The following is a 14,687-nucleotide window of genomic DNA, read 5'->3' on the forward strand; positions in this document are numbered from 1 at the left end:
AAAAACTTCCCATGATCCATTCATTCCAAATGTTTGTCTAGTTGTGCCTTGAATTTATTTAAGCTATCAACTTCCACAACAAGAGATGGAAGTTTGTTCCAGCAATCAACTACCCACTGGTTAAAGACAAACTTCTATACATCTATTCTACAACTGTCTTTCTTCATCAGTTTGAATATATGTCCCCTCAGGTTTGTAATCTAAGCGAGAGTAAGAATCTCATTAGCATTGAGCCTGCTCAATCCATTCAAGGCCTTATACACCTCTATCAGATCGCCTCGCAAGTCCCTAGTCTCCAGAAGCTGCAATTTGCAGAACTTAAGCCTTTCTTCATAAGAGCATCCCTTTGTTCCCTTCTAATCTTGTTTCCCCTTTTCTGTACTCATTCTAGCAACTCTACATCCTTCTTAAAATGAGGCTTCCAGACCTGTACACAGTACTCAAGGTGTGGCCTGACCATTGCCTTATACAAGAAGATAATCACCACCTTATCCTTGATCGCAAAATTCCTGTATATCATTTACCAGACCCCATGACCTACTCTGGTAGCCTGTCTGCATTGCCCAGAAAACTTCATATCTGACTGCACAATTACCCCCAGGTCTCTTTCATTCTAAACTACCCTGAGTGTAACACCACCTAGTTGGTACATTTCTCTAGTGTTACTGCTACTGAAAAGTACTGCATATGGGTAGCAGTAACACTAGAGAAATGATAAACTTCAATTGCCATTTCCCAGCCCATCTGCCCAACTTTTCCAGATCTTGTTGCAGCAGAATACTATCATTACTGTTATTAACAACCCTGCCAACCTTTGTATCGTCTGCAAACTTTGACATTAAGCTTGATATACCGTCATCAATATCATTAATAAACGATATTGATGATGGAATAGTAGTATCAATTAATCAGTAAAATATTATTAATCTTATTAAATTTCATTGTCAATTGAATTGTACTTTTTTTAACTAAATAAATATAGCGACCTAGTTATTACAAACGTAACATCATAAATTAATACATATAAGTTGACAGGGGATAAGAAAGTCATATAACGTAACTCGGAGATAATATTCGATACCGAAATACATATATACAGTGTTATAACTGCATTGGGATATAGGTTTAGGGTTATATTTTGTATTGGAATTTTATTGAACTTGAATAGAAATCATGACTCAGACCAGAGCAGCAAAGCAAAAGGTTCAAACTAGTGGAAGTGCTGTGGCGCTCGGGAGAACTGGGGGGGGGGGGGGTTGTCCTCTGAATCACAGTCTATTGAAATGCACTGCTTGTTTGATGTTTGTGGAGGAGTCAGGAATGGGACGTGATATTGCCAAGGGGAATGTCTTTGTGTGTGCGCAATGTAAGGAGTGCGAGGAAATCAGGCGCTAACTCGGCATTGTTATGGGCTTATATGAGAGCTTGAAGGACAGGGTGGATACCCTCGAAGGATTTAAATTGAGGGGCCCATCAAGCTCTCAGCTGCCCATATCAATGCCAGAGCTTGCACTTCAATATCATGCAACACCGCGGCAATGCCAAGGCAGAATGCACCGGTCCCAAAGGAACTAGTCGTTGTAGATGACTCTGTTGTCAGCGAAACGGGGAATGTAATGATCTTACGCACACATGCACGCACACCTATATGATAGGCGCCTCCGTAGCCAGGTGGGCAGGAGCAGCATTGCGTAGCACACACTTCTTGATTAGACCGGGGTTCTAGCCCATGACCATTAAATACAGAGGATGCAGAAAGGTCAGGGAATGACCACCGCATATCCCCAGAGCAATATGGCCTTAGTTGCTAATGCTCCTAAAAACCAAATAACAATAACAACCTGTATGATAATTTTTAACCCATTAAAAAGTTAATGGGTTACAAATATCTAGTCAGCAGAATTTAAATTCCTTAAACGAGCAAACAATCACTGTCTTTGATTAGCTGATCTAGTTAATGAAAAGTGAAATAGGAATGAAATTGTTTTAGAACATCATAAAACTATAACCCTACCCATCTACTCTTCATTAATTTGGGAAAAATTTCTTAGTACATTGGTTCTTAACCTTTGGTAACATAACACTGGTGATGCATCTAATTGTACCAAATGGTGTGTAAACCTATAAAGAAGAACAAATTTTAAAATTAATTACAAATATCATAACTTAGTGGTTATTTTCCAGAGGGCAAGTTATAACTCAATCTTTTGAGTGGTACTAATAAGTGTATTTATTTATTCTTGACACAAATTCCTGTCTTTCTGTTTCCTTGATGAATTGTGGTTGACAAAGTCTTGCTTACTTGGCTTATATATTTACATGACTCAACACTCTAAATTCAGTTTTGCATGGTTCACGTGTAACTTAATTTATTGTAACAGATAAATTAAATTCCACTGTAGAGAAACTTAAATTTATGATTAAAGATTTAGCAAAACATAAGGTTGATGCTTTTCCAATACTATATAGCTTTTTAAACTAAACTAGATGGAAATTGAAGCAAAGAGGTAAAAATGGATATCAAACTAAAGTGCTCGGAATTAAGCATGAACTTTTTTTTTTGTTCACATTCATACTTTCTTGAAAATCATGATAGCAAAAGTTGGATAACATATACATTTCAGGCACTAAAAGATTCTCTGATAATTTCTTAGTGTCAGTGATAGAATTTTTAGAATTGATAGAATTTTCTTGTGATGAATAGTGCAATGAGTTTCAAATAGGAAATTTGTGTAATTTTTGGTTAAGAGAAGAGCTGAATAAAGACTTCTTTTGGACAAGGCTTTAAAATTTTTCATGCCATTTAGCACATATTTTATGTGAAGGTGAATTCTCAGCTATGTTTGAGAATCTGTTAAAAATAAATACCAAAAACAGATTTCACCTTGTGCCTAGTCTAGCTTACATTTAAAATTATCAAACATCACTCCCAATATAGCATTAATTAAAAATAGTTCTATATTTCTTAAATTTTTTCCTTTTTCTTTTTTTTTTTTTTTATGTTGGCCTATTCATTGATACGAAAATAAGGACCAATAATTATGTTTCTAATGACCAATAACTAGTTATTGATTTCATTTTAATCTATTCATATTATAATCAATAGATAGTCTTTACTGTTTTAAGTTTGAAATATCATATTTTATCCTTACTATAGATGCTGTCTTGGGATATATATATGTATCCTTTATGAATGCTGTTTCATGTTTTCATTTCTTTGAGTGCTTCACTGGTCAGGATTGCATTTACTTACTGGTTACCATTTTGTTTGTGCTCTGACCCTGATGTTATTATAACTATACCTATAACAGCTGCTCAACTTAAGACTTTTGGGTTGAGGGGTTAGGTTATCAAAACGCTGTGTGTGTCCTTTTCCCACTGTGAAGTGCCTTGAAAGGATTGGGCATTGTCAACCAAATTCCTTATTCTATTCTTTCCCAGGTATTTTCATTTATTCTTCATTAGATGACTTTCATTTTATTCATTTTTTCTCACTTTAAAATTTCATTTCAGTTTGTGATAGCCTTAGCCAGTCAAGGAGACATATCATATCACTGGTGTTTAAGTTTTCACTTCTAAAAATTTTCTTCCATTCATTCTAGTTTTTTATTTTTAGAAATTCTAAAACTCAAAAAGAAAACATGTCATCACACTGGTTTTTAGCATTTTCCTTTTTTTCCCTATTATTCTTTTTCTATATACTGTAGGCAAATTTTATTTTACTACTTAAAACAATAATAAAATAAAAGTCACATTTTCTGTCTGGTTGCTGTCGACAAGAATATTGTGCATGGTGGTGGTGCTGTTTTGTTGTATATGCATTCAGATTTTTGTAATTGTTTGAGTATGTATCCTTGTTTTATATGTTATTTTATAATATAATTATTTCATTTATAAAGTTTTTCAGGTAAAACATAAAATGTTTTGTTTTACCAAAAGTTTTATGATTTATTACTGTGGTAGTACAGTAACTTTCCAATTTTTTTTAAAGTGGTACACTACAAAAAAAAATGGTTGAGAACACCCCCCCCCTCCCCCAGCATATTCCATCTAAAAATACAAGAGCTAAATGCCAATATGTAGCAGAATAATATCTCTAGATGGGTTGATTCCTTTTGGAACAATAAGATTAATTATAAACTTTACCTCAACCATGATATACTACTTTTAGATAAAATTTGTCTCAAGAACTCTAAAAAAGATTTCAAATCTCTAATTAAGTGAAATTCCATGGTGCAACAATGATCTCCCTTCATATGTTTCTGTGCCTAGACTTTCCTTAACTTATGACTCGTGCTGTTCTGTATGACAACTTTTCTTAACTTATGAGTGACTCGTTTTGTGCTGTGTGAAAACCAATTTCATATCCAGTTATTAATGTGAAATTTTATTAGTACGTATTATTTTCTTTGTAACTGTTAAAAAGGATATGTATTATTTATTCATGTTTTACTGGTCATTTTTAAATTCATGATAGCATTATATAAATGTTAATTTGTTTGCATAGGAACTAGTTATTCTAGAGATAACATATGGAAAGAATCAAAAAGCATTTCTTCAGTGGGCAGGAGAAACATTTTTGACCTCTTATGGTGATCTTTTTAACAGCAATGATGTGCTTCAGTTAAGTGAAGCATATGGTTCCAAACTGGGATTAAAAGATAGAGAAGAGGTTTGTAACAATAACATTTAATGTATATTCTGAATATTTTTTAAACTATTTGTGGCACTTGGGATGTTGACAATGTTTGGTGCATTTATTTATGTTGCTTTATATCCTTGAATTTTTTTAAATTTAAATTTTTAAACTGATTTTTTATATTAATTAATTTATTGTAATTCAAATATTTTGATGGTATCTGAAGAAGAAATGAGAGTATTATTAATTTCTGAATACTTCATCATGAATGGTTTTAATTACTTTATTATATAACAAAAACAAATTGAATCACTGCTAGCATTCAGCTTAATTTCACAAATTAATATAATAGAGCCAGTTAACCAATTGTTAACCAGAACTCTATGTATCTGCTGTCCCCATATATGCATAACAGTTTTAACCTGATCATTACATAGTCACAAATTTGAAGTGGTGATCAAGACATCACAGGTGGATATTGTTGGGATATCAGAGACTTGTCATACAGATATAAGGAATACGGAATTGGAATTTGGGGATTACAGTATGTACAGACAAGATAGGAAGGGAGGAGGGGTTATGCTATTAGTTAAGAAACTCATAAAACCTAAGGAAGTGCATCCAGTTGACATAGATGGACAGTACAATGTTGAGTCAGTTTGGTGTGACATAAGCACTGGGAAAGGAAAAATGAGGGTAGGAGTTTGTTATAGGCCTAATGATTCTGATGAGTACAAAGAACAATTTTACAGAGAAATAGTGGGCCAGTAAATCAGAGTATCTTATAATGGGGGATTTTGACCCAGATATTGACTGGAGCTTGTGGGTTGGTCACATGCACAATAGCAAGTCTTTTATGGATGATTATTTTCTATAGCAGCATGTTAGAGAGCAACCAGAGGGAGTAACACTCTTGATCTCATTATCAGCAGTGATTATTCATGCATTAAGAATTTACTATATAATATCAGTGTAAATACACCATAGTTTACCCATAAATTTAACTACGTAAGTAGTGTAGCGGCATCATTTGATTAAATCTCATATTGTGGCTACCTTCACAACGAGATACCAGGTATTGCGCTACTTCGAATAAATAACGCTTCTCTAGTAGAGGAGGCTACTGTTATTTATTCTCAGTGGGCATCACCAATCAGACGTGTTTCGGAGCTTGTTAGCTCACTCATCGGTGGGTAGGCAGGTAGCCTCATAATGCAGACATGCCGTCAAGGTTGCAAAGTTAATTCCACAATATGAGAGATGCCAAATGGTAAAGATATAATGATAATATTTTTGGAGACTAAATGCACAAGGCCCACCCACCGATGAGTGAGCCAACAAGCTCCGAAACACATCTGGGTGGTGGTGCCCACTGAGAATAAATAACAGTGGCCTCCTCTATTAGAGAAGATTTATTTATTCGAAGTAGTGCAATAACTGGTATCTCGTTGTGAAGGTAGCCACAATATGAGATATAATCAAATGATGCTGCTACACTACTTATGTAGTTAAATTTATGGGTAAACTGTGCTGTATTTACACTGATATTATATAGTTAATTTCAACCCATAACATATTATGCCTTGTGCATTTAGTCTCCAAAAAAAATTAAGAATTTACAGATAAAGGAACCACTAGGTGGCAGTGATCACAGTGTACTGATGTGGGATTTACTTAAAGATGTAACTATCATCAAGAGTAAAGGGAAGGGTTTTTGCTTTTGTAAAGGTGACTACAGTGGTCTCAGAGATTTTTTTAAATTGTATACAGTGGGACCAACTGATGATGCTACCAACAGAAAATTCTAAATGGGAAGTGTTCGAGGAAGTAATCTTGGAAGCTACTAGGCTTTTTGTTTCAACTAAGAAATACTGTTCTAGGTTTAGGCTCAAATGGATATCAGATAAACTAATGAGACTCGTGGCAGAGAAGAAAAATGTATGGGATGCATATAAATTATCAGGAGACACAGAAGCCTATGGTATTTATAAGCTAGTCTGCATTCAAATCACAAAGGAGGTTAGACAAGCCAAGGTAGATTATGAGAAATCTGTCTTTGGCAATGGATGCAAAGAAAAACAGCAAAGACTTCTTTACTTATATAAACTTTAAAAAGAAGGGGATGAATCAGATTGGTCCACTTTGATATCAGTGGTTTGACTGTAGATAATCATTCTCAGATAGCTGCCAAACTAAATCAGTATCTTGCTTTCTTGCATCCCATTCACACCTGAGGAATTATTCAAGGAGGAGAGGGCCAGATGTTTATCAAAATCTAACAGGGAGTTAAATGATTTTGTAATAACTAAGAGCAAAGTGGAGGATGATACAAAGGTTGGAAGGGTTGTTAATGATAGTAAAGACAGTATGCTACTACAACAGGATCTAGAAAAGTTAGGTAGATGGGCTGAGAAGTGGCAACTAATGTTTAATATTGACAAATGCAAAGTATTGCATATAGGTAGCAGTAACCCAAGAGAAACATACCAACTGTGTGGTACTTGGGGAGGTGGAGAATGAATAAGACCTGGGGGTAATTGTGCAATCAGATATGAAGTTCTCTGAGCAGTGCAGACGGGCTTCCAGAGCAGGTCATGGGGTCTTGTCAATGATATACAGGAGTAAGGAGGTGATTATCCCCTTGTATACAGCAATGGTCAGGCCACACCTTGAGTACTGCATACAGGTCTGGAAGCCTCATTTTAGGAAGAATGGAGAGTTGCTAGAACAAGTACAGAGAAAGTCAACAAGACTGTCAAGAGGAACAAAGGGGTGCTCTTATGAAGAAAGACTTAAGTTCTACAAATTTCAGTGTCTGAAGACCAGGCACCTGCGAGGCGATCTGATTGAGGTGTATAAGGCTTTGAATGGATTGTGCAGGCTTAATGCTGATGGATTCTTCCTCTTGCTCAGATTACAAATCTGAAAGAGCATAAACTGAAATTGAGGAAAGATAGTTGTTGAATAGATGTGCGGAAATTTTGCTTTAGTCAGCGGTAGTTGATTGCTGGAACAAACTTCCATCTGTTGTTGTGGAAGTTGATAGCTTAAATAAATTCCAGGCAGACTAGACAAACATTGGGAAAGAATGGATCAGTGAAATGGGAAGTTTTTTTGTTTTTTTTGGCTGATGCTGTATAAGCTTGCTTTCCTTCATCCCAAAACTCTACTAAAGAACTTATTTTCTAATTCTGCTACATCCAAATTGTAATCATGTTAGCTTATCCAGGCTTTCTAATACACAGTGAAAGATTAATATAATCCCTGGATGAACTGATTACAACTTAGAAACTAGTCTCTGTTTTTTTAAGTATAATATTTAATGATATATTAAAATTTAAGGAAAAGTTTTTCCTGTTTAAAAAAAAAAAAAGTACATTCTATTTCCAATTTTCACTTTATCATATGTATAATTTTTGGAGAGATAGTAATTCTGCTAAAAATCACTTCATTTTGCCAGAAACTAGTGGAAACTGTTGTTTCAAAAAGTGTATTTAAATAAACAAATTTATTGAGGAATTATGTTTTTAGTAGAAATAATGTTTCTCAGAAGTGATAGATATGCTTGTACAGGAATGGGATACACTTAAATAGAAAGGGTGCAAGAATGCTTGCTGATGCTATCAAGGCAGTTTTAGATAGGTTGGAAAACTGCTAGCTTGGGGGATTCACAGAGTAAAAGATTAACAGTAGCCACAGGCAGAGGCGAAAGTAATTCTTGCACTGCTTCTATTGTAATGAGCAGCAGCCTAGAGAGCAAGTTACTGGGTATTTCAAGAGCTGCTGGGAGTTATCATGGAACAAGTAAATACATCGGCTCTTAGGATAACTAAGAGTAAGAACAAGTGCATGTATACTTGCATGTACACCAGTGCTAGTATAGTAAATAAATTTGATGAATTTGATGTGCTCATCAAGGCCTCAAAGGCAGATATTGTTGCGATATCAGAGATACGGTGTGTGACCATATCTCTGATATTGTGTGGATTGGTATTGGAATTTGGGAAGTACAATGTGTACAGAAAGGATAGACAGGACAGGAAGGGAGGAGGGGTTATGCTGTTAGTTAAGAAACATAAAATCTAAGGAAGTGCATCCGGTTGACATGGGTGGACAATGCAATGTTCAGTCAGTTTGGTGTGACATAATCACTAGGGAAGGGAAAATGAGAGCTGGTGTGCATTATAGGCCTAATGAATCTGATGAGTATAATGAGCAAGTGTGCAGAGAAATAGTAGACCAGTAAATCAGAATGTCTTATAATGGGGGATTTTAACTTTCCAGATATTGACTGGAACTTGTGGGTTAGTCACTCGCACATTAGCAAGGCTTTTGTGGATTGAATGACTGTTTTCTACAGCAACAGGTTCCAACCAGAGGTAACCAGAGGGAGTAATGCTCTTGATCTGATAATCAGCAGTGATTATTCATTCATTAAGAATTTACAGATGAAGGAACCACTGGGTGACAGTGATCACAATGTACTGATGTTGGATTTGCTTAAAGATGTTACTACTATCAGGGGTAAAGGGAAAGGCTTTTGCTTTCGTAAAGGTGGCTACAGGGGTCTCAGACAGTTTTTAAATTCTATACAGTGGGATCAACTGACGATGTTACCAACATTGAATTCTAAATGGGAAGAGTTCAGGGACTTAATCTTGGAGGCTATTAGGCTCTTCATATCAACTAAGAAATACTGTTCAAGGTTAAGGCCTAAATGGATGTCAGATGAACTAATGAGGCTCGTGGCAGAGAAGAAAAATGCATGGGATGCATATAAATTATCAGGCAACACAGAAGCCTGTGCCAGATATAAGCTAGTCTGTAATCAAGTCACAAAGGAGGTTAGGCAAGCAAAGGCAGATTACGAGAAATCTATGGGAAAGATGCAAAGAAAAACAGCAAAGAGTTCTTCACTTATGTAAACTCCAGAAGGAAGGGGAAGAATCAGATTGGTCCGCTTAACATAGATGGTTTGACTATTGATGATCCTGCTCAATTAGCTGATAAACTGAATGAGTATTTTGCATCCACATTCACATATGAGGAGTTATTCAAGTAGTGGAATGCCAGAAGTTTATCAACCTCTAACAGGGAGTTAAGTGATTTTGTAATAACCGAGAGCGAAGTGGAGGAGAAATTGTTGAAGTTAAGCATAAAAAAGGCACTTGGGGTAGATGGAATCCATCCAGTTATACTGAAGGATGCAGCGAGGGAAGTTAGCAAACCCTTAGCCATAATTACGAGAGTATCTTTAGATTCAGGATAGGTCCTAGGGCTTACAATACCGAGATTCTGAATCCCAGATACCGGGATCCCGGTCATTTTTTTCCCAGTATTCAAATCCCGGTATTAATACAAAAATACAAATTTTTCGGTACTAATTTAAAAAATAATTATCCATGATTTATTCACATAAAGGTTATAAAATTGACAACAATAAAACATTAATACTGCTGAATTTGCAAATGAGAGATTGTTATACACAGTACAAATGCAACAGAAACCTGAAAAAGTCATAAAACTAAGATATAAAATCTTGCAAATATATTTCTCTTAGTAAATAGTGTGTGTGGAAGTGAAGCACATAAGGAATAACCAAAACCATCATTACGGAAATATTTCCATTAGTGGGAGTAGGCCTGGTAGGGCAATTAAGGAATACGGTGAACAGTGGTATGGCAGGTGCGGAAGGATTAAAATTAAAAGCTTCTGAACAATAGTTTAATCCCTCTATTACACCACTACTTGAGGATGTGACACTTAGTGCATTTTGGGAAAGGGTGTCGGTATGGAGCAGTTCAAAGGTATTGTGAACGGGTGATCTCGAGGTAAAAGATGAAAGTGTTTCGTTGTGTGGGAAAATATTTTGTTTTTCCCACCAAAGGAAGAAGAGTGAGTTTAAAGAATAACACCATGATTGGGTTGGGTTTAAATTAGATAGGGGGAGATACGTAAATGCATGCAAACCCTCCAGGGTTTTCACATAAGCTTGGGTATAAAAAAGTAGTACAAGAGGCAGTTGTAACTTGCAATCAATTCAATAAATAAATAAATGAGAAGGAAATAAATAAGGTGCTCCCATCAAAAGTGGGGTTTGTAGTTGTTGTTCGGAGGGGGTTACAGACTTCCAATTGTAGTTCTGGGTTCAGTTCGGGTCCAGTTATGTAGTGAAGGGTTCCGCCAGGACACCGTTGCTGTGCTAGAAGTTAATTCGGAAGTTGAATAACAAGCCAGTCAGATAGTGCCTTGGCTTCTACTACTGCTGTGGTAATTTCCTTCAGTATTAACAGAGAACTGTTCTCGAAATCCCGAAATAAGACAGTACTGGTAGAGCTATACAGCAGAGATGCAGAGTTCAACTAAGGAGAGAGAGAGAGAGAGAGAGAGAGAGACATCACTGCACTCCGTGGAAAGAATCCCACCGTGAAAGAGTAGGAAGGTATGTCCTCTGAACTGTATTGTTTTGGAAATGGTACTTAGATTAAGTGGGAGATTATTTTAGAATAAGGTTGAAGTTTAAGAAACACAAGAAATAAGGAAATGTTTAGTATTGAGTTGGTTTATTGGTTGAAATTGTAAAGAAAATTGCTATTGCTAAATTAAGAGAGATTACATGGAATTGTTAGTATTAAGTTAGCAATTTATGGATTGCTGTTGTGAAGAAAGAATTGATATTGTTGATTAAGAGAAATAAGAGGAAGTGATTAAGATTGAATTAGTTTAGTGTTTGCAGCTGTAGAGAGAGAAAGTTGAGATTGTTAATTGAGAAATTTTATGAAAATGATAGCATGTATTAACAGATTAAGTGAGAAAAATGAATAGATTACATGTAAATGAATACCAGTTATGTATACAGGGTGTCTGAAAAATACACGGCATAACTTCAGGAATGAGTTCCTCATACGTAAACAATAAAAATATTTTATATCAACATAGTTCCGGAAATGCTTGGTTCCCGAGTTATTAACCGGAATGTCTTATCTCCAGCAGGTGATTTCCTTCGTCACAAGGTTCTGATAGAATCTGGTGGTTTGGCGAATGGCAATGCTCTGGATGCTCGTCGTTTGTAACACGAAAGGTTCCCAGAATGAAGATGTCCAGACAGGAAAATGTTTGAAGGTATACATCGCCACCTTTGTGAACATGGGACCTTGACACCTCGTGCTGCCGACAGAGGACGACCAAGATCTACGACTCCTGAAGTAGAGGGTTGGACCAGCTGCCTGGCTTCCGCACTCATCTGATTTAAACCCACTAGATTTCTTCTTGTGGGCCCATTTAAAGTCTTTGATGTATCCCACTCTGGTGGCTGATGTGGAAACTCCACGATCGAATTGTGGCAGGTTGTGAGACAATAAAAAACATGCCAGGATTTTGGCATCGTCTTCACGAGTCCATGAGACGTCGATGTGAGGCCTGATTCAGGCAGAAGGTGGACATTTTGAACAATTAATATAAGATGATGTGAACAGTTAAGTGTCATAGACAGACCCTCAAAACTCGGAAACCAAGCATTTCTGGAACTATGTTGATATAAAATATTTTTGTCTACATATGAGGAACTCATTCCTGAAGTTATGCCGTGTATTTTTGAGACACCCTGTATACTTGTATTTTTGTATGATAAATGACTTTTGTTTTATATTTGTGCCATTGCTCTTGAGAAACTGACAGCTCACATATATATACTCGTGTGTTGGGGGGGTGGGGAGATATCCCTCAGCTCCTGGAAATTCTCATATTTTAACGAAGTCACGTAGTTTGTGGGGCTTAGTTCTTGAGGGGAGCTGCTGTGCGAAAATCATAACAATGGCCACTGAAGGCAATAATAAGGTACAGGGAAATAAAAATTAATAAATAAACAGCCCCCCCCCCCACAACTTAGATTTGGTTTTCTCACCAAGCTTAATCTTCAGTCCCTTTCTTTCGTTAATACGAATTTAGTGCCATAAAAAGTCAAAAAGAAATTTTTTTTTATTTTTGATAAAAAGGAAATAAGATTTTTTGAAGATGAGGGAATAAGAAGAGAGGGTAAACTGCAACTCATCTATGATTATCTCAGTACAAAGTAAATACAAATTAAATATGTACCAAAATTAGATCCAGTTTAAACGATAACACTGAGTTTATTAAGTGCTCACTTTATTCTGACAGATAGTGTGGATGCTTATTTTTTAGAGGCGCCTCCATAGCCAGGTGGGCAGGAGCAGCAGTGCGTAGCACACGCTTCTTGATTAGACCGGGGTTCGAACCCGTGACCACCAAATACGGAGAATGCGGAAAGGTCAGGGAATGACCACTGCATATCCCCGGAGCAATATGGCCTTAGTTGCTAATGCTCCTAAAAACCAAAAAATAACAAATAAATAACAATAGCTTATTTTTTAGAATAACTGTATGTTTAATAATTTTTGCTAGAATAATTATTATTATAATTTTTTTTTTCCTCTCTTTTTTTCCATTATTATATGAGGTCAGCATTTTTACTGTTTTGGCATGAAATTTTTATGGCCGAATGCCCTTGCTGACACCAAACCTCACCCTTTATCCGGGCTGGGGAATATGCAGTCGTCATTTCCTGACCTTCCGTATTTTGGTGGTCACAGGCTCGAACCCCGGTCTAATCAGGAAGCGTGTGCTATGCCCTGCTGCTCCTGTCCACCTGGTTACAGAGGTGCCAATATTTATTATTGTAATATAAGTTTGATTTAAAATGTGAATTTCAAGTAATTACTCGTTTTTTCATTATTTTATTGCACATAATCGTCATCAAAATTTATTGCAAAAAAATGTTTTTTTTTTGAAATATCGGTATTAATACTGGTATCCCGGTTTCATAAATTAAAAATACCGAAATACCAGCTTAAGTTCTTGAGGTTGTCACAGACATTCTCTCAGATATGCCAGACAAGCTGTATTTGCTAACCGGAGTCTAAAACGCTGATGGAACTGATTGGGTGACACTCAAGTCAAGTGGACCCAATTTCGGCAAAGTCCAGACGGTCTGTGACAGCCAAATCCTCTGCTTGCACCTTTACGATGGTGGGACTGTTAGTAATCCTGGGTATAACCTCCATGCACAAGTACATGGTGGGTGACCACCCAGGTGTGAACCAACGTAAGCAGCGGTCGAGGTGTGGCGCCCGCACCACATGGAGGAATGCCACCCCTTTATGTTACCAGACAGTACTAGGTGGTAGATGACTCTCATCAACCGGTGCAATACCATCACTTTGCTTATTGGAGGCTTGAAGTGGTGGAACCCATGTTTAGTCTCTAGAGCTAAGTTCCAGTCAACCCTTCCCTATCTCTTCCATCATGCAGTATGATTGATGACTTTTGAGGTTATGACAAACATCATGGCGAGATTCAATATTCCTTACATTTCAAGGGTACAGCTCTAAAACGGTGTTCGCATGCCGGCCGCTAGTTAGTACACCAGACCAAACCTATTGGTAACTCTCTAGGAGACTTCCGGATCAGCTAGTGTATAATCTTGCTACCTCTACTCTTCCAGGTAGAGACTGGAGGGAGTCCGAGTAGTGTGTATGCGGGGAGCATTGTCGAGGCCATGTTATGTCCAGGATCTGGTTATATTCTTACCACGTATGCCATATCCAAAAATTTCATTACTTCATACAACATGTCCCACCCACTTTTTCTTACTATTGATAATAGAGTAAGCTTATCTGCGAAAAGATCTAAACCTCCCAAGCACTTCCTAATTCATTTCACAAATATACGTGGTCTCAATTCTAATCTCAAAGATGTTCATTTCACAAATATACGTGGTCTCAGTTCTAATCTCAAAGATGTTCATTTCCACTTGCAGTCTCCCAAACCAATATACTTTTTCGGACAGAATCTCAGTTATCAGTTGATTCAACTACTGCTCATCTCAGATGCCTAAATTATTCACTGTATGATTCCTTTCGCCTTAAAGGTGGCACTTGTGCATATGTCCGTTCTGATATTCCTTGCCAGAGACTTGGCAATTTGGAATCTCCCCTCTTTGATCTTCTCTAGCTTAATATCTCTCTACCTC

General features: G+C 36.7%; 1 protein-coding gene across 2 annotated transcripts in view; it reads left to right on the plus strand.

The window, feature by feature from the left end:
- The window catches only part of LOC150090664 (peroxisomal ATPase PEX1-like), a 311,554-nt gene that overhangs the window by 94,145 nt on the left and 202,722 nt on the right, over nucleotides 1-14,687 (plus strand). For both annotated transcript variants that reach the window (XM_090379348.1, XM_090379356.1), the window contains exon 3: nucleotides 4,508-4,672. In XM_090379348.1, the coding sequence (XP_090235474.1) occupies nucleotides 4,508-4,672 (165 nt within the window). The remainder of the gene's footprint in view (nucleotides 1-4,507; nucleotides 4,673-14,687) is intronic.

The sequence above is a fragment of the Mastigoproctus giganteus genome, chromosome 1 (genome assembly GCF_048544385.1).
Source record: "Mastigoproctus giganteus isolate SK-2022 chromosome 1, ASM4854438v1, whole genome shotgun sequence".
NCBI lineage: Eukaryota > Metazoa > Arthropoda > Arachnida > Uropygi > Thelyphonidae > Mastigoproctus > Mastigoproctus giganteus.